General features: G+C 42.6%; 1 protein-coding gene across 2 annotated transcripts in view; it reads right to left on the bottom strand.

The window, feature by feature from the left end:
- LOC306712246 (receptor-type tyrosine-protein phosphatase mu-like) overlaps nucleotides 1-25,000 on the bottom strand; it is a 123,220-nt gene that overhangs the window by 46,944 nt on the left and 51,276 nt on the right. For both annotated transcript variants that reach the window (XM_079181430.1, XM_079181431.1), the window contains exons 8-17: nucleotides 24,559-24,671; nucleotides 22,811-22,991; nucleotides 12,711-12,864; nucleotides 12,287-12,450; nucleotides 12,085-12,194; nucleotides 11,558-11,759; nucleotides 11,177-11,279; nucleotides 3,285-3,466; nucleotides 2,808-2,902; nucleotides 1,005-1,041 (exon numbers count right to left, since the gene is read on the bottom strand). In XM_079181430.1, the coding sequence (XP_079037556.1) occupies nucleotides 1,005-1,041; nucleotides 2,808-2,902; nucleotides 3,285-3,466; nucleotides 11,177-11,279; nucleotides 11,558-11,759; nucleotides 12,085-12,194; nucleotides 12,287-12,450; nucleotides 12,711-12,864; nucleotides 22,811-22,991; nucleotides 24,559-24,671 (1,341 nt within the window). The remainder of the gene's footprint in view (nucleotides 1-1,004; nucleotides 1,042-2,807; nucleotides 2,903-3,284; nucleotides 3,467-11,176; nucleotides 11,280-11,557; nucleotides 11,760-12,084; nucleotides 12,195-12,286; nucleotides 12,451-12,710; nucleotides 12,865-22,810; nucleotides 22,992-24,558; nucleotides 24,672-25,000) is intronic.

Below are 25,000 nucleotides of genomic sequence, written 5' to 3'. Positions count from 1 at the left end.
CTCCTGTCAAAATAAAATGTTATTGAACCTTTTTCAAAATAAAATGTTCCTCAGCACCTTTTAAAATAAAACAATTCTATACCTGTCACAATAAAACATACTATGTTTACACATTTCAAGGTAAAACGCACTCTACACATGTATATATATATATATATGTATAACTACTCTATACATTTCAAAATAAAATGTGCTTCATGTGTTTTCAAAATAAAATCTACTGAAGTCAAATGTACCACCTTTTTAAAGATACATAATTCCTAGCTTTTAATATTGTTCCCTTTTTTATTGGCAATAAATGTAAATATGCTCAAAACATAAAATGTCATTAAAGAACTTTCAAATTAAAATGAGCTGAACTTTTTATAAAATCAGAAATTCTCCACATAAAATGTCACAATAATAATAATAACCCTGAAGTTTAAAACTAAACTGTCCCTAAAACCTTTGGCAATAAAAGAGCACTCAACACCTTTCAAAATAAAAGAGCACTCAACATCTTTCAAAATAAAAGAGCACTCAACACCTTTCAAAATAAAAGAGCACTCAACACCTTTCAAAATAAAAGAGCACTCAACATCTTTCAAAATAAAATGTACCCAACAACATTTACAATAAAATCATCAGGAACACCCTCCAAAATAAAAATTAAATGGAATTGATGGAACAAAAACATTCAATATATAATATAATCTATAATCTACATGTTTCAGTTGATTTTAACGGCAGCAAAAACCTTTTAAATGAAATAATAGCGAACCTTCCAAAATAGCACTTTTACCTTTCAGAATAAAATCTCCAGTTCCAGATTTAAACCTAAAGTATGTTGTTATGTATAAAAACATGTGTAATAATTCATATTGTGTGTGTTTAGTGTCTCTTTACTGCCTTTTTAAATATAAAGATGACTCTAGTGGGTTCTGTCCGGTTCCAAATAATAATAAATAATATAATATAAACTGAAAATATACTCCTTCAAAATAAAATGCAGCATATTTATCTACCTTTGGTGGCGACTCGCACGCAGTCGATCTTTGTCTCCTGTAAGAGAGGCAAGAAAATTAGTTTCCTGTCAACACAGATGCTGACATATTAGCTGTCACACACACATACACAAACACACACACACACTCGTAAACAGAGCAGACAGACGGCAAATGGCTGTGGATCAGTGCCTGTGGTGGCATTTAACAACCAACACACTTGAGACACACACACACACACACTCACACACACACACACACACACACACACAAAGTGAGACAGGTTTTGGTGAAAGGCGAGAGAGAACATCTTGTGTCTTTCTGGTTTTAACAAACAGACGACAAATTAACCACAAGAGCTCATGAATATTCATGCTCACACACACACACACACGCACACACATGCAGCAGTGTGTCTCTGCGGTGCGGCGACAGTAAAAAGCACTACGGTCGCTGCATTATTCAACACACACACCAATTAAACCTCCCGGCGTCAATAATTAACATCTGTGTGTGTGTGTGTGTGTGTGTAACGGTGAACAATTATCTTCCTTTCACACACATGACAAAACACACACACACATCCCCCACTGCGGCCTATTAGTGTCACTGGTCAGGCTGCTGAAACTATCTCCACTCCCATTAAACTCTGTGTGTGTGTGTGTGTGTGTGTGTGTGTGCGTGTATGTGTGTGTATGTGTGTGTGTGTGTGTGTGTGTGTGTGTGTGTATGTGTGTGTATGTGTGTGTGTGTGTGTGTGTGTGTGACCTCTCGGTTTCACTCCTCTGGTTTTTATGACAAAAAAGTGGAGAACATTGAAAGAGAACTGACGAATAGAATAGAATGTAATAGAATAATGTGGGAGCTTTGTTATAACACACACACACACACACACACACACACACACACACACATACACACACATGGAGCTCTGCTGCACACTGAGATTGGATATCTTGACATCAGATGCTCCTTTAGATACAGTTTGTGTCTCAACACTAATATCTGAACTGAGTTCAGTCAAAGTAAGATGTGTTAGTGAACAGGTGTGTTGGTGAACAGGTGTGTTGGTGAACAGGTGTGTTGGTGAACAGGTGTGCTGGTGAACAGGTGTGTTGGTGAACAGGTGTGTTGGTGAACAGGTGTGTTAGTGAACAGGTGTGTTGTTGAACAGGTGTGTTGGTGAACAGGTGTGTTGGTGAACAGGTGTGTTAGTGAACAGGTGTGTTGGTGAACAGGTGTGTTGGTGAACAGGTGTGTTAGTGAACAGGTGTGTTGGTGAACAGGTGTGTTGGTGAACAGGTGTGTTGGTGAACAGGTGTGTTGGTGAACAGGTGTGTTGGTGAACAGGTGTGCTGGTGAACAGGTGTGTTGGTGAACAGGTGTGTTGGTGAACAGGTGTGTTGGTGAACAGGTGTGTTGGTGAACAGGTGTGTTGGTGAACAGGTGTGTTAGTGAACAGGTGTGTTAGTGAACAGGTGTGTTAGTGAACAGGTGTGTTAGTGAACAGGTGTGTTGGTGAACAGGTGTGCTGGTGAACAGGTGTGCTGGTGAACAGGTGTGCTGGTGAACAGGTGTGCTGGTGAACAGGTGTGTTGGTGAACAGGTGTGTTGGTGAACAGGTGTGCTGGTGAACAGGTGTGTTGGTGAACAGGTGTGCTGGTGAACAGGTGTGCTGGTGAACAGGTGTGTTGGTGAACAGGTGTGCTGGTGAACAGGTGTGTTAGTGAACAGGTGTGTTGGTGAACAGGTGTGTTGGTGAACAGGTGTGTTGGTGAACAGGTGTGTTGGTGAACAGGTGTGCTGGTGAACAGGTGGACTCACCCCGTTAGCGGTGCTGACGGCCTGGTAGTAGATCCCATAACTCTTATGAGGCAGCAGAGGAGCGTTCCAGTAACCGCTGTAGGTTCTGTTATCACCTGTAGACACACAAACAGGTAACCAGGTTAACCCTTACCTGTTAACTCTGACAAGCCTGTTCATTTAGTAACTAACTAACTAAGTATAAGTAAGTAACTAAGTAACTAGCTAACTAAGTACAAGTAAGTAGCTAAGTATAAGTAACTAACTAAGTACAAGTAAGTAAGTAAGTAAGTAACTAGCTAACTAAGTAACTAGCTAACTAAGTATAAGTAACTAACTAACCAAGTAACTAACTAACTAAGTAACAAAGTAAGTCGGTAACTAGCTAGCTAACTACGTTAGTAAGGAAATAAGTAAGTAACTAGCTAACTAACTAACTAGCTAACTAACTAACTAAATGAGTAACTAACTAGTGGTGTGAGTGTGTGCGTGACTGACCCACACAAAAGGGCATCGGCGCTCTCAGCTCGCTCATCAGCAGCTCTGCACTGAAGTAATACTGAGAGTTGAGCAGCGTGGCGTTCTGGAAGTGGATCGGAACCGGATAACAGCGCAGGATCTCTGCAGTACCTCTCCTCTGTCTGCGGGGGCGCTCCTCCTCCACCACCACCTGGTACTTACTGCACACACACACAGACAGACATACATCACTTTCAGGTTAAAGAATAAATCCTCTGGTGGTTTTGTTCATCAGAGACATATTTTGAGTACCAGTGATAACAGTGATAAGGTATAACTGCTGCACTAACATAGTTATTGATCAGATATAAATGATGTGGATGTTTATTACTCCTCTATATCTTTATATAGATGATAGTTATTGATCAGATATTAATAATGTGGATGTTTATTACTCCTCTATATCTTTATATAGATGATAGTTATTGATCAGATATTAATAATGTGGATGTTTATTACTCCTCTATATCTTTATATAGATGATAGTTATTGATCAGATATTAATAATGTGGATGTTTATTACTCCTCTATATCTTTATATAGATGATAGTTATTGATCAGATTTTAGTTTTGAGGTTGGATGTTATTGACTGGATTTATATTATAAAGCTGCTCTCATCTTCTTCTCCTCCATCTGTTGTTTCATTATTCAGCTCCACAGAAAGGTCAGCTCTGCCTCTCCTCCATCACTCCTTCATCTTTATTAACTCTCTGCATGTGGAGGCTGTAACTTTAGAACAGTGTGACATTAAACTGATAATTCATTCCATCCTGTCTGTGCCGGTAGTAAATCCTGAATGTCTCTAAAGGACACACAGACAGGAAACTAATGGAACGAGTTCCAAATGAAGAATCATCAATTTGTTTGTGAACTAATTATGATTGAAAATAAATTCCTGTTCAGCAGTTCTGCTGTGAGCAGGAGCTCTTTAAAGGACAAATAAATAGCAGCTATGTGTCCGTCTGACAGAGGAGAGGAGCCATCCCATAAACAATGCTGGTTACCACGGTGATTTAAAGCTGCAGTATGGTTTCAGTCTGCCGAGAAAAACAACTCAACTCTTGAGAATTCAATGGAAACTTTATCTGATCTGAAAAACTCTATTGACTCCACAAAAACTCTACCGACTCCACAAAGACTCTACCGACTCTACAAAGACTCTACCGACTCCACAAAGACTCTACCGACTCCACAAAAACTCTACCGACTCTACAAAAACTCTACCGGCTCCACAAAGACTCTACCGACTCTACAAAAACTCTACCGACTCCACAAAGACTATACCGACTCCACAAAGACTCTACCGACTCCACAAAAACTCTACCGACTCCACAAAGACTCTACCGACTCCACAAAAACTCTACCGGCTCTACAAAAACTCTACCGGCTCCTCAAAGACTCTACCGACTCCACAAAAACTCTACCGACTCCAAAAAGACTCTACCGACTCCACAAAAACTCTACCGACTCCACAAAGACTCTACCGACTCCACAAAAACTCTACCGGCTCCACAAAGACTCTACCGACTCCACAAAAACTCTACCGACTCCACAAAGACTCTACCGACTCCACAAAAACTCTACCGACTCCACAAAAACTCTACCGACTCCACAAAGACTCTACCGACTCCACAAAAACTCTACCGACTCCACAAAGACTCTACCGACTCCACAAAGACTCTACCGACTCCACAAAAACTCTACCGACTCCACAAAAACTCTACCGACTCCACAAAGACTCTACAGACTCCACAAAAACTCTACCGACTCCACAAAGACTCTACCGACTCCACAAAAACTCTACCGACTCCACAAAGACTCTACCGACTCCACAAAGACTCTACCGACTCCACAAAAACTCTACCGACTCCACAAAAACTCTACCGACTCCACAAAGACTCTACCGACTCCACAAAAACTCTACCGACTCCACAAAGACTCTACCGACTCCACAAAAACTCTACCGACTCCACAAAGACTCTACCGACTCCACAAAGACTCTACCGACTCCACAAAGACTCTACCGACTCCACAAAAATTCTACCGACTCCACAAAGACTCTACCGACTCCACAAAAACTCTACCGACTCTACAAAAACTCTACCGACTCCACAGAAACTCTACCGACTCTACAAAGACTCTACCGACTCTACAAAGACTCTACCGACTCTACAAAGACTACCGAATCTACAAAACCATTCAAAAAAAAAAATTCAGCAAAACTGTAAAAATCTTTTCAAGCTTGATGAAAACTTGGAACGCTCTACAACAACTTTACAGAAGCTTCATTAACTCGGCCGATCGTACTGACACCAAAGACAAGCTGACAGCAGGGAAACAGACTGCTGCTCTGTTGTCAACAGACTGTATGTGTGGATTCCAGAAACACAGAGCTGTACCTGAACGCAACACAGAGACTTTTCATCAGCGTTTGTGTCCCACGGGAAACGTTGGAAACAATAGTTGTGTTTTTCACTGGAACCAGAATCCGGACAGCAGTCATATATCACACACACACACACACAAATCACACACACACACACACACACACACACACACACAGACAAACACACAGTTTTAACGGGTGTGAACGGTGAGACTGCAGTATTGTCACATTTCCTGCTGGACAGGAAACTAAAGGAGGACAGGAAGACACACACACACACACACACAAACTGTAAAAACACACACACGCACTGCAGTATCCGTGTTGTTTAATTCCCCACAGAAAGGAGCAAAAAAGAGAGATTCAATAATTTCTCCATTCTTTCCTTCTCTCTCCTCCCCCTCACTTCTCTCTCTATTCATCTCTTTTCTTTCTCTCTCTGTTTTTGACAAACCATCTCCAATCACATTTCTATACGCCGTGTGTGTGTGTGTGTGTGTGTGTGAGACAATAATCTGATTACAGCTGCAGGTCGCTCACGGCAACACCTTTTGTCCTGCGATGTGAGGGTCTTATAAATGAGCATGTGTTGTACAGTGTGTGTGTGTGTTGGTGTGTGTTGAGGCCCCCGAGGGCCAAAACTCACTCTGGTGTCAGAAGAGACAGAAGCAAAGTTAAATATAAATACACACAAACATGGAATCGTATCTCTGAGCAGCATCTGTTCAATCTGATGGATTTCACAGAAACTATCATGTCAATTAACACACCACACGTCTGTGACACACACACACACACACACTCTCTCTTTTCATCTCTCCTCTTGTTCTTGAGTGAAAAAGAATGAAACAAATCTTCGATTCGGTTGAAATTATCCATTTTCTCGTTTTCAGTCAACATGTGTTTTTTAAAAGCGCTCCGTTCTCCCAGGACGCCTGAACGAGCCACTAGCTGTGTGTTTGTTTCGTTTTACTTCTAACAAGGAGAAGAGACCTCATAGGGGCGGGGATGACATCATCATATTTGAGTGTCGATGGACTCACAGTGAAGTGAACCAAATCATCTTCCACACATGTAAAACATGTAGCACATATAACACATGTAAAACATGTAGCACATATAACACATGTAGAACATGTAGCATATGTAGAACATGTAGCACATGTAGCATATGTAGAACATGTAGCACATATAACACATGTAGAACATGTAGCATATGTAGAACATGTAGCACATATAACACATGTAGAACATGTAGCATATGTAGAACATGTAGCACATATAACACATGTAGAACATGTAGCATATGTAGAACATGTAGCACATATAACACATGTAGAACATGTAGCACATATAACACATGTAGAACATGTAGCACATATAACACATGTAGAACATGTAGCATATGTAGAACATGTAGCACATGTAGCATATGTAGAACATGTAGCACATATAACACATGTAGAACATGTAGCATATGTAGAACATGTAGCACATATAACACATGTAGAACATGTAGCACATATAACACATGTAGAACATGTAGCATATGTAGAACATGTAGCACATGTAGCATATGTAGAACATGTAGCACATATAACACATGTAGAACATGTAGCATATGTAGAACATGTAGCACATATAACACATGTAGAACATGTAGCATATGTAGAACATGTAGCATATGTAGAACATGTAGCACATATAACACATGTAGAACATGTAGCATATGTAGAACATGTAGCACATATAACGCATGTAGAACATGTAGCACATGTAGCATATGTAGAACATGTAGCACATATAACACATGTAGAACATGTAGCATATGTAGAACATGTAGCACATATAACACATGAAGGACTTGTAGCATATGTAGAACATGTAGCATATGTAGAACATGTAGCACATATAACACATGAAGGACATGTAGCATATGTAGAACATGTAGCACATATAACACATGAAGGACATGTAGCATATGTAGAACATGTAGCACATATAACACATGAAGGACATGTAGCATATGTAGAACATGTAGCACATATAACACATGAAGGACATGTAGCATATGTAGAACATGTAGCATATGTAGAACATGTAGCACATATAACACATGTAGAACATGTAGCATATGTAGAACATGTAGCACATATAACGCATGTAGAACATGTAGCATATGTAGAACATGTAGCACATATAACACATGTAGAACATGTAGCACATATAACACATGTAGAACATGTAGCATATGTAGAACATGTAGCACATATAACACATGTAGGACATGTAGCATATGTAGAACATGTAGCACATATAACACATGTAGAACATGTAGCATATGTAGAACATGTAGCACATATAACACATGTAGCATATGTAGAACATGTAGCACATATAACACATGTAGAACATGTAGCATATGTAGAACATGTAGCACATATAACACATGTAGAACATGTAGCATATGTAGAACATGTAGCACATATAACACATGAAGGACATGTAGCATATGTAGAACATGTAGCATATGTAGAACATGTAGCACATATAACACATGAAGGACATGTAGCATATGTAGAACATGAAGCATATGTAGAACATGTAGCACATATAACACATGAAGGACATGTAGCATATGTAGAACATGTAGCACATATAACACATGTAGAACATGTAGCATATGTAGAACATGTAGCACATATAACACATGTAGAACATGTAGCATATGTAGAACATGTAGCACATATAACACATGAAGGACATGTAGCATATGTAGAACATGTAGCACATATAACACATGTAGAACATGTAGCATATGTAGAACATGTAGCACATATAACACATGAAGGACATGTAGCATATGTAGAACATGTAGTACATATAACACATGAAGGACATGTAGCATATGTAGAACATGTAGCACATATAACACATGAAGGACATGTAGCATATGTAGAACATGTAGCACATATAACACATTAAGGACATGTAGCATATGTAGAACATGTAGCACATATAACACATTAAGGACATGTAGCATATGTAGAACATGTAGCACATATAACACATGTAGAACATGTAGCATATGTAGAACATGTAGCACATATAACACATGAAGGACATGTAGCATATGTAGAACATGTAGTACATATAACACATGAAGAACATGTAGCATATGTAGAACATGTAGCACATATAACACATGAAGGACATGTAGCATATGTAGAACATGTAGCACATATAACACATTAAGGACATGTAGCATATGTAGAACATGTAGCACATATAACACATTAAGGACATGTAGCATATGTAGAACATGTAGCACATATAACACATTAAAGACATGTAGCATATGTAGAACATGTAGCACATATAACACATGAAGGACATGTAGCATATGTAGAACATGTAGCACATGTAGCACATGAGGGACATGTAACACATGTAGCATATATAGAACATGTAGCACATGTAGCACATGTAACACATGTAACACATGTAGCACATGTAACACATGTAGCATATATAGAACATGTAACACATGTAGCACATGTAACACATGTAGAACATATGTAGCACATGTAGTGTCCTTGTCGTCACATGACGTTGATCAGGAAGATAAATGCTTATCTTCCTCTCTTATGCTTTTAATGTGACACAATGAGCTGTTTATTGTTCATTTATTAACCGTCAGTTCATAATTAGAGATGAAGTGAAGCCTCTTAGTGTTTCCTGTCAGCTCTGTGTGTGTGTGAGTGTGTGTGCCTGACACATTAGCTGGTAATCCCTTGTTAATCCCTGGTGTTAGCAGCAGCTCTGAGCTGATCGTTAATTAACAAAATCCTTCGTTGCGGCCGGACGACAGAGAGCAGACAGCTGTTGACATGACGACTGTTACCGTGGATACGCCTCCCTCTGGACCCCGACGACAAGGATTGACCCATACGTTTGTTTATTAGTAATATTATTACTATCGTCATTATTATTATTATTATCATTATCGTCATTATTATTATTATCATTATCATTATTATTATCATTATTATTATCATGATTATTATCATTATTATTATTATCATTATTATCATTATTATTATTATCATTATTATTATCATTAATATTATTATAATTATTATTATCATTATCATTATTATTATTATCATTATCATTATTATCATTACTATTATCATTATTATTATTATTATCATTATTATTATCATTATTATTATCATTATTATTATTATCATCATCATCATCATTATTATCTTATTATTATTATCATTATTATCATTATTATTATTATTATCATTATTATTATCATCATCATTATCATTATTATCTTATTATTATTATCATTATTATTATTATTATCATTATTATTATTATTATTATTATCATTATTATTATTATCATCATCATCATCATTATTATCTTATTATTATTATCATTATTATCATTATTATTATTATTATCATTATTATTATCATCATCATTATCATTATTATCTTATTATTATTATCATTATTATCATTATTATTATTATTATCATTATTATTATTATTATTATTATCATTATTATTATTATCATTATCATTATTATTATTATCATCATCATCATTATTATTATTATTATTATTATCTACATTTAAGTTTTAGAAGGAAGAACGACGGCTGATAAATTGTAATCATTAATAAACAAACATTATTATTATTATAATATATAATATAGTATTTATATATATGTGGTTACATTTTATTATAATATAATATATATTGATACATAAATATAAAGTCAGTTTGTTTAAAATCTGTCACATTTGAATGATTTTATCATAATTTAACATAAAAACAAAAAATGATTTCAAAGCGACAGTTTTTCTTCTTCATGTCGTGTTTCAGTGTTTAACGTCTCAGATATGAAACATTTATCAAGCAGAAGATTGAAAACGCTGTGTGTGTTAATGTGTGTGTGTGTGTGTTAATGTGTGTGTGTGTGTGTTAATGTGTGTGTGTGTGTGTGTTAATGTGTGTGTGTGTTAATGTGTGTGTGTGTGTGTTAATGTGTGTGTGTGTGTGTTAATGTGTGTGTGTGTGTGTGTTAATGTGTGTGTGTGTTAATGTGTGTGTGTGTGTGTTAATGTGTGTGTGTGTGTGTGTTAATGTGTGTGTGTGTGTGTGTTAATGTGTGTGTGTGTGTGTGTGTGTTAATGTGTGTGTGTGTTAATGTGTGTGTGTGTGTGTGTGTTAATGTGTGTGTGTGTGTTAATGTGTGTGTGTGTTAATGTGTGTGTGTGTGTGTGTGTTAATGTGTGTGTGTGTGTGTGTTAGTGTGTGTGGGTGTTAATGTGTGTGTGTGTTAATGTGTGTGTGTTAATGTGTGTGTGTTAATGTGTGTGTGTTAATGTGTGTGTGTGTTAATGTGTGTGTGTGTTAATGTGTGTGTGTGTGTGTGTGTGTGTGTTAATGTGTGTGTGTTACCTGACTGGAGCTCCTCTACTCTGAGCTGGTTTCAGTAGAACCGTCACGGTGGACTCGGTCTGGTTCAGAGGAGACTCCTGATCATAGGCCGGCATCAGAGGAGCTGAGGAGGAGTGATTCAATGTTACAACAGGTTTAGCCCAGGACCAGGACCAGGATAAAGACCAGCACCAGGACCAGAACCACGACAAAGACCAGGACCAGGCTGTAGAACATCCATGTTTTGTAATGTACTTGGAGACTTCATATCAGTAAAAGTTGATACCAGACACATCAAAGAGTATCTGGGTATTGATTAGGCCCCTATGGGCCCCTGAGATCCCTGAAGCCCCTGAGCCTGTCCCAGTGGACCCCGTTAGTAATCCCTCTATGAACACTGACCTGAGATCTTGGTGGTGAACTGGGTGATGACTGGAGGCCCAAAGCCTTTGACAGTAGAGGCTCTTATTGTGAAGGAGTAGGTGGAGCCTGGGTAGAGGCCGGAGAACACGTGGCTCGTCTCATTGGCTGGTTTGAACACTTTCCCGCTCTGATTGGACAAGTCAAACTCAGTGTCGAAGGAGCTCAAGGCTTTATAGGAGATCTGAGGACGAGAACCCGGGGATTGTGGGTAAAGAACATCTGAATGTGGTTTGAATTGACTGATGAAGGACAGATGTGGAGGGACAGACGGAGACAGAGAGGACGAACTGAGGACAGATGTGGAGGAACAGACTGAGGACAGATGTGGACAGACTGAGGACAGATGTGGACAGATGTGGAGGGACAGACAAGTGGACAGATGTGGACAGATGTGAGGAACAGACAGATGTGGAGGGACTGAGGACAGGTGTGGAGGGACAGACAAGTGGACAGATGTGGACAGACAGTGGACAGATGTGGACAGACAGAGGACAGTGGAGGTCTACCTCGTACTGGCGGATCCGGCCGTAGGTCTGAACCGGTTCCCTCCAGCTCAGACTGATCTGCTGCTCGTAGCTGCTGCCGAGGATCGAGTCCACGGGGACGGATCCGGGAACTGAGACGGAGACATTTTATTAGTTTAACTTTTTTTAAGTTTTATTCAGAGACGAGTTGAAACCACAAAGAAGTTCACGTCTTATCTCGTACCGTCCTCGTCCGTCAGCACCAGCAGCTCCTCGCTCTCCTTCCGTCCCTCCGGGTTACTGAGGACGAGTCTCAGGCTCACGTTGGTGAACGGAGGAAGGTTTCGTACGAGGTGCTGGGGGACGGAGCTCAGGGTGTCGTAGACCAGGTCCTCCTTCACGGGGTCCCTGTAGGACAGACAGAAGGACACGGGGGTTTAACGTGTCCTCCACCTTTCTTTAAAATGTCTGTCCCCATCCCTGTGTCTACCTGTCTGTCCCCGTCCCCCTGTCTCCATGTCTGTCCCCCTGTCTGTCCCCGTCCCCCTGTCTCCATGTCTGTCCCCCTGTCTGTCCCCGTCCCCCTGTCTCCATGTCTGTCCCCCTGTCTGTCCCCGTCCCCCTGTCTCCATGTCTGTCCCCCTGTCTGTCCCCGTCCCCCTGTCTACCTGCTGGCGGTCCCTGCAGGTCTGTAGTGGTACTGGACCGTCAGGTTGTAGCTGTAGCAGCGGGTGACGTTGTATCCGAACGGTTCCCATCGTAGCGTCACCTGTTTGGACTGAATGTCCACGACCTCGAGACGTCGGGGGCCATGCATCGGGTCTAAGAGACAAAAGCACAGGATCAGGGACTCTGTGGTCTCTAAGAACCTCCATCAGGGTCTAAGAGATACAAACACAGGATCAGGGACTCTGTGGTCTCTAAGAACCTCCATCAGGGTCTCTACAGAGTGAGACCTCTTCAGTTTGTTCATGCTGAACTTCAGTAGACGTGGACTTCAAACGTTCACACTAGTCTGTTGACTTGTTTTCGTGTGTTTCTGTACGTCTGCTCTGGTTTCTCTTAGATGTTTAAAGGAGACGCTCTCATGACTGCTGGTGACTCGTAGTTCTGTTGAATATGTTGAACACACTGACTGTGAGTCTAAATGACTGTAATGTGATGTAAGTTTCACTGATGACATTTCACATGAACAGAATGACACAAACACAATATGGCCGACTTCCTGTTTCAAAACTGCACCCTAACATACTAACATACTAATATAATAATATTCTAACATACTACACATACTAAAATACTAATATACTATCCATGCTAACAGAGTATTTATAATAATGTTGTATTTATACTAACAGTATTAATACCAGTGGTGGGCCGTGCATTCTATACCTGGGCCTTCACTGCTGTCCTGCAGCTCAAACACAGCTACGGTTATTATTTGTTTGGTGTCAGAATGCAGCTGAACACCTGTAGATAGAGCGTCTCCTCTCTGCTCTGGCTGCTGTGAGAGCTTTGAGCGGCTCACAGCAGCTCCTGCTGCTCGTTCACACGGAGCAGAGCTACGAGCTTTAACGTCACAAACGTCTCCAACACCAGAACAAGTCTCTAGATTTGTCACTAGTAGCTTTTGACAAAAAAAGTCGCCATGAGGGTTTGGAAAGTCGCCAGATTTAGCGAGAAAGTCGCCAAGTTAGCAACACTGGCACAGGCTAAATGTGTCCCATTATCTTATGTTCTCATTGCACAGCTACTGTGTTCCTCAGCTGCTCTGCTTCAGTGCAGCTTGTTTTAAGTAGAGCTTTGATCCAATCAGAGTTCACCTCTGTGTCTCTAGGTAGAAGAGAGGCCCCAGGCCTGCAGACTCACCAGTGAATCCATGTGCAGGTTAAGTGAATGGGGACGATGTTGTTGATCGTCATAGTGTTCAACCAATCAGATCTTTAGTTTGACATGTTGGGCGTATTCTTTGACGTGTCAGAGCTGCTAGCTGGCCTACAGCTACATCAGCATTACGTGCAGCTCAGATTGGTCGGTGGGCGAGCACGTGACTATTGTGAAACGAAACTTAACGTAGTCAGCAAAGCTCAGTCGGAGTAGTAAGAGTTCAAATTGAAAGATATGGAAGAAATTATGACATTTTTAGCCTTTTGCTTGATGTAGATTTTTATTTTTTTACCTAGCTTTGTTTTTTTAACACTCAATGTCTGAAGGAGGAGAAACGGATTAGTGAGTTGGGATTTAACCGTGAGATTAAACTCTGTCAACAAAGAAAGGAGGATGGAGTTTGTCTTTAAGTGATCAGCATCTGGTAAGTCACCTGGTTCGTATTTTTACATCTAATATCTGAATGGCCCTCGAGTGTGCAGCAGAATGCGTGTTGCTGCTGTTGTTTTCCCGTTAAGCTAGTTAGCGTAGCCTCCCAGAACACCTGCGGGGCCTAAGCTGTTTTGTTTTTTTTGTTCCGGGTTCAGAGGTCACAGCCCGTTGTCTCCTAGTGAGCTCAGTCCACCGAAAACATTATATTTACCACAATTTAAGCTTCTGCATTTTCCAAATGCATTTTATTATTATGCATTTTTTATTATTCAAACGTATTGTTCGGTTTGTAAGCCTCGTACGAACGGTTTAATACGAATACGTGTGTTGTTACAGCCCTAGAAACAAATAATAACCGTAGCTGTGGCCCCATCATGAGGTTATACGTTCGATAGTTCAGCTGCAGGACAGCAGTGAAGGCCCGAATACAACACGCACGGCCCGCCGAGTCTAGATCAACGATGTTCATCAAATGTGATCGATACAATCACGTGACCGTATTGATCACGTGACCGTATTGATCACGTGACCGTATTGATCACGTGACCGTCATACGGTCATGTGATCAATACGGTCACGTGAAGAGGTTCAACTGAACGGAGACAGAGGAGATTAAAAGGAAGCGCTCACACACACACACTGACAACACACACACACAATGACACTCACACACACACACACACGCACACACACACACACACTCATGCACACAATATACACACAGGTTTTGTCAGGAGAAATTGCTCGGTCCTGCTCTCATCTATCATTCTCTCTCTGAGTGGATCGCTGTCTGTCATCTTGAAATACAGCACTTAGATTGGCCACTACACAGACAGTGTGTGCGTGAGTACTTGTGTGTGTGTGTGTGTGTGTGTGTGTTTCAGGTGTTTTTCTGCAACCAATGAACAATACCTTTCCTGTTATTTGTCGTGTTTCATCTCTATGTGTGTGTGTTCGATTGTGGCTGTATAGAAACTTCTCTCTTCCTGTTATATAGCCACACACACACACACACACACACACACACACACACACTCTGTGACACAATGCAGCCACTTGTGCGTTTCTCCACCTCGATTGTACGATGAAAGAGAGACATCGAGCTAAATGGTCGGTCTGTGGGGAACACACACACACACACTAAGACGTCGCCGCAGTAACAATGGGGGTCGGGGGTCAAGGGGGGGGGGGGGGGGGGGGGGATTAAGGTGGATCCTATTACCCATAATCCCCGAGGGGAGAGTGAACGCTATCACATAAAATCCCACCATTGCCCCTCGACGTGTGTGGTGTGCGTGTGTGGTCGCCATGGTTCCATCCCATAATTTTTGGGCTGACATTTAAATTAGACACAGACAGAAAGCTGATGATGTCATCAGGTCCAGGTTCCAGAACTCCAAACTACAACCTTCAGGAACTACACAAGGTCAACTTCCTGTTTGATGTTAAGATGACGATGAAGAGGAGGAGGAAGCTCTTCATCACACACACACACACACACACACACACACACAAACTGTGTGTCTCAGTTTGATTGTGAGCCTGTCAGAAGCAAAGAGTTCTCAGTGTGATGTTAGCGTTAGCTCATAGGTTCTCAGTGTGATGTTAGCGTTAGCTCATAGGTTCTCAGTGTGATGTTAGCGTTAGCTCATAGGTTCTCAGTGTGATGTTAGCGTTAGCTCATAGGTTCTCAGTGTGATGTTAGCGTTAGCTCATAGGTTCTCAGTGTGATGTTAGTGTTAGCTCATAGGTTCTCAGTGTGATGTTAGCGTTAGCTCATAGGTTCTCAGTGTGATGTTAGCGTTAGCTCATAGGTTCTCAGTGTGATGTTAGCGTTAGCTCATAGGTTCTCAGTGTGATGCTTTGGCTCATAGGTTCTAAGTGTGATGTTAGCGTTGGCTCATAGGTTCTCAGTGTGATGTTAGCGTTGGCTCATAGGTTCTCAGTGTGATGTTAGCGTTAGCTCATAGGTTTTCAGTGTGATGCTAGCGTTAGCTCATAGGTTCTCAGTGTGATGTTAGCGTTAGCTCATAGGTTCTCAGTGTGATGTTAGTGTTAGCTCATAGGTTCTCAGTGTGATGTTAGCGTTAGCTCATAGGTTCTCAGTGTGATGTTAGCGTTAGCTCATAGGTTCTCAGTGTGATGTTAGCGTTGGCTCATAGGTTCTCAGTGTGATGTTAGCGTTAGCTCATAGGTTCTCAGTGTGATGTTAGCGTTAGCTCATAGGTTCTCAGTGTGATGTTAGCGTTAGCGTTAGCTCATAGAAACAGAGTTCAGACAGTAAAATAAATAGAAGGATAAAAGTACAGAAAGAGAAGTAAAAGGTTGTAGGACGAGCAGAGCGTGAAGATCTGAGGTGAAAAGAGTGAAATATTGATATGATATTTTCTAAAAGCCTCGGCAAACACCACACACACTTTAATGGATGTTAACACACACACACAGACACACACAGATGTTTTTATCTTTTATGACCAATGCTGACCTCAGTGAGAGAAACTCATCTCATTAATATTTACTGAGAAGAGCCTCTAAAATAAAAGTCATGTTGTTTTGATTCATGTGTTATGACGCTTTCTATTATAACAATAATAATAATAATCAATCACAGATCAATAACTATCAATAGAGTTTTATTATCAATATCTACGATCAATGTTTGGCTCACAGTCGTTTTATTATTATTATTGTTATTATTACTTTTACTGTTATTATTTATTCATTTGTATTACTATTATATTATTATGTATCATTTATTTTGTACGTATAATATTTTTATTTTTAGTTACATATGAGTCTTTGCTCACATGACATCGTAAATAAAAGCAGAATATTAAATGATGAGACATGTAGCGGCTCACAGTGACTTCCTGTTTATCTGCCACCACGCTGAGTCGCCTCACTGAGCTCTAAGTCCTAAAGCTTGTTTGATGGACACACTGATTCATTATTGAACACACACACACACACACACACACACACACACACACACACACACACACACACACACACACACACACACACACACACACAGAAGCTGGTTTATAATTTATTGGAAGTAAAATGAATAAATAAAAGTGAGTTGAAGACACAGACGAGTTATCAGAGCGAACATCATCACACTGATGTGTGTGTGTGAGTGTGTGTAACACACTGGGCTCTGCTGGCTGTCAATCACACACACACACACACACACACACACACGACTTCTTCCTTCTTCATGTTTCCTGCTGTTGATCCCAGAGGAGCGTTTGTTTTAATGTGCTGACAGTCCCAGAGGGGCGGAGGTTACAACAAAGGAACAATCACACTGACATTTTGTTTTCTGATACAGAACCCGATAACATCCTGAAGGAACTCAAGAGTCTGATCAAGGAAGACATGGACCTCCAAAGACCTGTAGAATGACACCAAGTTACTCTAGAACCGCATTATGAACCCCTAGACCGACAGACTCCCATCAAAGACCACTAGAACCTCATCAAGGATTGACAGATTCTCAACAAGGACCACCAGAACCGCATCAAGGATTGACAGATTCTCAACAAGGACCACCAGAACCTCATCAAGGATTGACAGATTCTCAACAAGGACCACTAGAACCTCATCAAGGATTGACAGATTCTCAACAAGGACCACTAGAACCTCATCAAGGATTGACAGATTCTCAACAAGGACCACTAGAACCGCATCAAGGATTGACAGATTCTCAACAAGGACCACTAGAACCTCATCAAGGATTGACAGATTCTCAACAAGGACCACCAGAACCTCATCAAGGATTGACAGATTCTCAACAAGGACCACTAGAACCGCATCAAGGACTGACAGATTCTCAACAAGGACCACTAGAACCGCATCAAGGATTGACAGATTCTCAACAAGGACCACTAGAACCTCATCAAGGATTGACAGATTCTCAACAAGGACCACCAGAACCTCATCAAGGATTGACAGATTCTCAACAAGGACCACTAGAACCTCATCAAGGATTGACAGATTCTCAACAAGGACCACTAGAACCGCATCAAGGATTGACAGATTCTCAACAAGGACCACTAGAACCGCATCAAGGATTGACAGATTCTCAACAAGGACCACTAGAACCTCATCAAGGACTGACAGATTCTCAACAAGGACCACTAGAACCTCATCAAGGACTGACAGATTCTCAACAAGGACCACTAGAACCTCATCAAGGATTACAAGAATCTGATCATGGACCGCTAAAACCACATCAAGATCTCTGGAACCTCATAAAGGGCCACTATAACTTCCCCAAAGATTTCTAGAACCTATTCCAGGACTACAAGAACCACCTGTCCCTCCTTTCTTGATTCCGTAGAACGTCATCGATCGAACAAAAATAAGTTCCAATATTTCCAAACAAAATTCCTGACGGCTGATAAATCTTATAGATATTAACCTCAAAACTCTTTGTGACCCTTAATATTCAAAAGAATATTAGATTTATTGAAAACAATAACAAATATATTTACAACAATAATTCATCTATTTAGAACAACATAATATCTAAAACAAGAATACATGTATTTAAAAGAACATTAAATACATTTGGAACAATATTAAAAGGATGTTATCGTATTAATTTAGTGTGAGACGAGTTTTATGATTCATTGTCTGTGTTTGAGCTCAAAATCATGGAGTCTCAAGGTGTGACCTCCTGAGGAACCTCGGGGGGGGGGGCTATGTGCGGTATGAGGTCTCTGAGGGGGGGGGGGGCTATGTGTGGTATGAGGTCTCTGAGGGGGGGGGGGCTATGTGTGGTATGAGGTCTCTGAGGGGGGGGGGTCTATGTGTGGTATGAGGTCTCTGAGGGGGGGGGGGCTATGTGTGGTATGAGGTCTCTGAGGGGGGGGGGCGGCTATGTGTGGTATGAGGTCTCTGAGGGGGGGGGGCTATGTGCGGTATGAGGTCTCTGAGGGGGGGGGGGGGCTATGTGTGGTATGAGGTCTCTGGGGGGGGGGGGGCTATGTGTGGTATGAGGTCTCTGAGGGGGGGGGGGCTATGTGCGGTATGAGGTCTCTGAGGGGGGGGGGGGCTATGTGCGGTATGAGGTCTCTGAGGGGGGGGGGGCTATGTGTGGTATGAGGTCTCTGAGGGGGGGGGGGCTATGTGCGGTATGAGGTCTCTGAGGGGGGGGGGGGGCTATGTGTGGTATGAGGTCTCTGAGGGGGGGGGGGCTATGTGCGGTATGAGGTCTCTGAGGGGGGGGGGCTATGTGTGGTATGAGGTCTCTGAGGGGGGGGGGGGGCTATGTGTGGTAGGAGGTCTCTGAGGGGGGGGGGGGCTATGTGCGGTATGAGGTCTCTGAGGGGGGGGGGGGCTATGTGTGGTATGAGGTCTCTGAGGGGGGGGGGGCTATGTGTGGTATGAGGTCTCTGAGGGGGGGGGGGGCTATGTGCGGTATGAGGTCTCTGAGGGGGGGGGGGGCTATGTGTGGTATGAGGTCTCTGAGGGGGGGGGGGGCTATGTGCGGTATGAGGTCTCTGAGGGGGGGGGGGCTATGTGTGGTATGAGGTCTCTGAGGGGGGGGGGGGCTATTTGTGGTATGAGGTCTCTGAGGGGGGGGGGGGCTATGTGCGGTATGAGGTCTCTGAGGGGGGGGGGGCTATGTGTGGTATGAGGTCTCTGAGGGGGGGGGGGGGCTATGTGTGGTATGAGGTCTCTGAGGGGGGGGGGCTATGTGTGGTATGAGGTCTCTGAGGGGGGGGGGGGGCTATGTGTGGTATGAGGTCTCTGAGGGGGGGGGGGCTATGTGTGGTATGAGGTCTCTGAGGGGGGGGGGGGGCTATGTGTGGTATGAGGTCTCTGAGGGGGGGGGGCTATGTGTGGTATGAGGTCTCTGAGGGGGGGGGGGGGCTATGTGTGGTATGAGGTCTCTGAGGGGGGGGGGGGGGCTATGTGTGGTATGAGGTCTCTGAGGGGGGGGGGGCTATGTGTGGTATGAGGTCTCTGAGGGGGGGGGGGCTATGTGTGGTATGAGGTCTCTGAGGGGGGGGGGCTATGTGTGGTATGAGGTCTCTGAGGGGGGGGGGGGGCTATGTGGGGTGTGAGGTCTCTGAGGGGGGGGGGGGGCTATGTGTGGTATGAGGTCTCTGAGGGGGGGGGGGCTATGTGTGGTATGAGGTCTCTGAGGGGGGGGGGGCTATGTGTGGTATGAGGTCTCTGAGGGGGGGGGGGGGCTATGTGTGGTATGAGGTCTCTGAGGGGGGGGGGGGCTATGTGTGGTATGAGGTCTCTGAGGGGGGGGGGGGCTATGTGTGGTATGAGGTCTCTGAGGGGGGGGGGGCTATGTGTGGTATGAGGTCTCTGAGGGGGGGGGGGGGCTATGTGTGGTATGAGGTCTCTGAGGGGGGGGGGGGCTATGGGTGGTATGAGGTCTCTGAGGGGGGGGGGTCTATGTGTGGTATGAGGTCTCTGAGGGGGGGGGGCTATGTGTGGTATGAGGTCTCTGAGGGGGGGGGGGTCTATGTGTGGTATGAGGTCTCTGAGGGGGGGGGCTATGTGTGGTATGAGGTCTCTGAGGGGGGGGGGCTATGTGTGGTATGAGGTCTCTGAGGGGGGGGGGGCTATGTGTGGTATGAGGTCTCTGAGGGGGGGAGGGCTATGTGTGGTATGAGGTCTCTGGGGGGGGGGGGGCTATGTGTGGTATGAGGTCTCTGAGGGGGGGGGGGCTATGTGTGGTATGAGGTCTCTGAGGGGGGGGGGCTGAAGTCGTGTTCCAGCAGGTCTGAGAGAAGACATGTTGAGACCTGAGCCAGTTATTTCCTGTAATAACAGACCTGAGGTCTGCAGCAGAACATGAGGACGAGAGGCTCTATGTTATATATTATATTATATATATTATATATATATATATATATATATACTGTATATATATATATATATATACATATTATATATATTATGCATTATATTATATTATATATTATATATATTATGCATTGTACTATATAATATATTATATATTATATATATATATATATTATATATCTTATGCATATCACTCAGTACCTCGTGCAGCTTTGGGACTCTGATCACTGTCTGGTTCATCTCCTCCAGACCTACAGGCAGGAAGTAAAATCCTCAAAGCCTGCGGTGAAGACTGTGAGGAGACGGAGTGTTTGTGAGGCTGCTGCTACAGACCTGGACGAGCTCACTGACACTGTGACATCACACATCATGTGTGTGCCGACTAAAACCTTCTGCACATTCAACAACAATACACCTGGTTCACTGCTAGACTCAGGCAGCTTCGTCGGGCCAAGGAGGAGGCCTACAGAACCAGACCAGAACCAGACCAGGAACACACTGACGAGGAGATCAGGGTAGCAAAGTCACTCTGATGAACAATGAATCAGACAAACTGCACTATCACCTCCATTTCCATTGTCATTGTTGTTTATAGGTTTATGTTCATATATATTTATATACCTTTTGGCTATATATTTATACTTATATTGTACATAGTTGTTAAATGTTTATACCTACATCTGTTCTACTTTTTTTTGTTGCCCTTGTTTTATTTTTCATATATATTTTTCTTCCATCCATCCATTGTCCTCCACTTATCCGGGTCGGTCGCGGTATTTTTCTTGTTTATTGAGAGCGGAGTCAAATGCCATGTATGCGTACACACACATGGCCAATAAAGCTGATTCTGATTGTATATATTATATTATATTACATATTATATACTAACATCACTATGGGTGGTAGTAAAGGGCAGATTTAAAGATTTATAGTAAAAATAATAATATTAATAATAATCATAAAACTGTTCAAACATAATATATGAAACATAAAAGTTTAAGAAAAAACAAACTGTAATTTGGTTTAATATTTTCTTAATTGTCAACATGTGTTGATTTTGTTTAGTTATTTTAACATATTATTATTGTTATTATTTGTATGATGTAAAAGACGATATTGTGAAAAGCAAGATGAACACACTTTATGAAGTAGAATCTCAAAGAAGTCAAGAAAATACATAAAATAAAATAAAAAACGTCTGAATTATCAATAATTAATCATTGAAAACTCTTCAAACACAAACAGAGGGACGTGAAAACTGCAGCAGTCAGATTGTTGCACCTGTGCCATTAGCGCGCTAATTGCTAATCACATGCTGTTTGTTGTTGGAATGCACCCACAGGGCACACACACACACACACAGCTAGCATGCTATGCTGATGTGTGCACTGTACCCATTAAGAGCTAATGAGTGCAGCGCTAACGAAGCCTAGCCTTAATGACCTCAACAATAACCATTAGCCACCTGATGAGCTCAGCACTAATGCGGGCTAACACAGCATGCTACGCTAATGACTCCACCATTAACCTCTTAATGAGCTCAGTGTGAGTGTAGCCGAGCAGTTAGCCGTTAGCTGCTAGCAGTCATCATCAGTCATGTGACCTGACTCACCTGCACACTTGGTCCTGGCTCGGAGCGGTGGTCCGGGGTTTCCCGTGCCTCCATCCAGGGGCCTGGTGAGCAGCACGCTGATCTCGTACTCCGTGTCGGGGTCCAGGTGTCCGATCTTGTGGGTCGGCTTATCGACGGGGGTGGTGTCGATCAACATGCCCGACATGGTACGGTACTCCACCTGACAAAGGATTCTCATCAGGAACCTCAAGAACCCCCTCACAGATCCCTAGAACCTCATCAACAACCATAATAACAGTACCGTACCATGTTGATCAACATACCCAACATGGTACGGTACACCTGACAAATGATCATGTGGGATGATGATCCAGAGCAGTCCTGACCACAAGAACACTCACAGATCCCTAGAACCTCAATAAGAACATCAAGAACCCCTTACAGATCCCTAGAACCTCATCAACAACCACAAGAACCCCCTCACAGATCCCTAGAACCTCATCAATGACCACAAGAACACACAGATCCCTAGAACCTCATCCAGGACCACAATAACCTCTCACAGATCACTAACACTTCAGCTAGGACCATAAAAAAACTCCCAGATCCCTAAAACCTCATCAAGAACCTCATGAACCCCTCACAGATCAAAAGAACCTCATCAACGACCACAAAAACACCCACAGATCCCGGTAACCTCATCAAGAACCTCAAGAACCCCCCACAGATCCCTAGAACCTCATCAACGACCACAAGAACCACCCACAGATCCCAGTAACCTCATCAAGAACCTCAAGAACCACCCACAGATCCCTAGAACCTCATTAAGGACCACAAGAACCACCTTACATATCACCAGAAACTCATCATGAACTACTAGAATCTCTCACATATCCATAGACCTTCCTTGAAGACCATGTCAACCTAATCACAGATCATAGAATAGCCTAAATGACCTAAAGAACCCCCTCATAGAACCCTAGAAACACATCAACAAACAAAAAAAACCTTGCAGATCTGTAGAACCTCACCAAAATCCACAAGAACCCCATCACCCCACTAACCTCATGAAAGATTTATAGAACCAAAGAACCACTAAAACAACTTCAGGGAGAACCCAAGCTGCATTTCAGACTCCTTCAGTCTCATCAAGGAAGACCATGACAACCTGACAGAACTTGAACTTGACACAGCAACCACCCCTTACAGATCCCTAGAACCTCATCAAAAACCTAAAAAACACCCTCACAGATCCCTAGAACCTCATCAGGGACCACAAGAAACCCCTTATAGATCCTTAGAACCTCATCAAGGACAACAATAACCCTCTTACAGATCCTTAGAACCATAACAATGACCACAACAACCCCCTTACAGATCCTTAGAACCATAACAATGACCACAACAACCCCCTTACAGATCCATAGAGTCTCAACAATGACCACAAAAAACCCCTTCCAGATCCTTAGAACCTCATCAAGAACAACAACAACCCCCCCACCGATCCCTAGAACCTCCCCAAGGTCCATAAGAACCTCTAAGAGATCCCCTGAATATGACCACGGACCACTTGAGACTCGTTACAGATCAGTAGAACCTAAGAAGTATCACTAGAACTCAAGGAACAATAGCCTCAATCCAGACTCCCTGAAACCTCATCAGAGGCCAGAGACCCCAGACGTTCATGAAATACCCTTAAAACCTGCTAACATACTCGGAGGACCTCAGCAGACATGAAGATAACCTAATTTAGAACCACTAGAACCTACTCATACATCAGTACTCACCTCTCTCTCGATGATTGGCCCGTCTCCATTGATGGAGTTGGCGTTGAGTTGGATCCACAGATAGGTGGCGCCCACCGCCGTCAGTTGAGGAGGGGCGATCGGTACGGGAGGTTCTGAGGGACAAACAGAACCAGGATCAGTTCCTCACTCACACACACACACACACCGGGTTTCACTGATCTCTTAACGAGGGAGGAAGGAGGTAACGAGTTAATTAATATTCGTGACCTTCGGCGAATCACAGCAGACCTGGATTCTATTACCCAGAATCCCCGGTGGTGCTGCTCTACTTCCTCCTGACCCAGTTCGTCACACACACACACACACACACACACACACACACACACACACACACACACACACACACACACACACACACACACACACACACACACACACACACACACACACACACAGTAAGTAAGATAGGTGTGTAATGATG

The sequence above is a fragment of the Pholis gunnellus genome (genome assembly GCF_910591455.1).
Source record: "Pholis gunnellus genome assembly, chromosome: 20".
Lineage (NCBI taxonomy): Eukaryota > Metazoa > Chordata > Actinopteri > Perciformes > Pholidae > Pholis > Pholis gunnellus.
The sequence above is the reverse complement of the archived record's forward strand: the minus strand, read 5'-3'. Positions and strand labels throughout refer to the sequence as shown.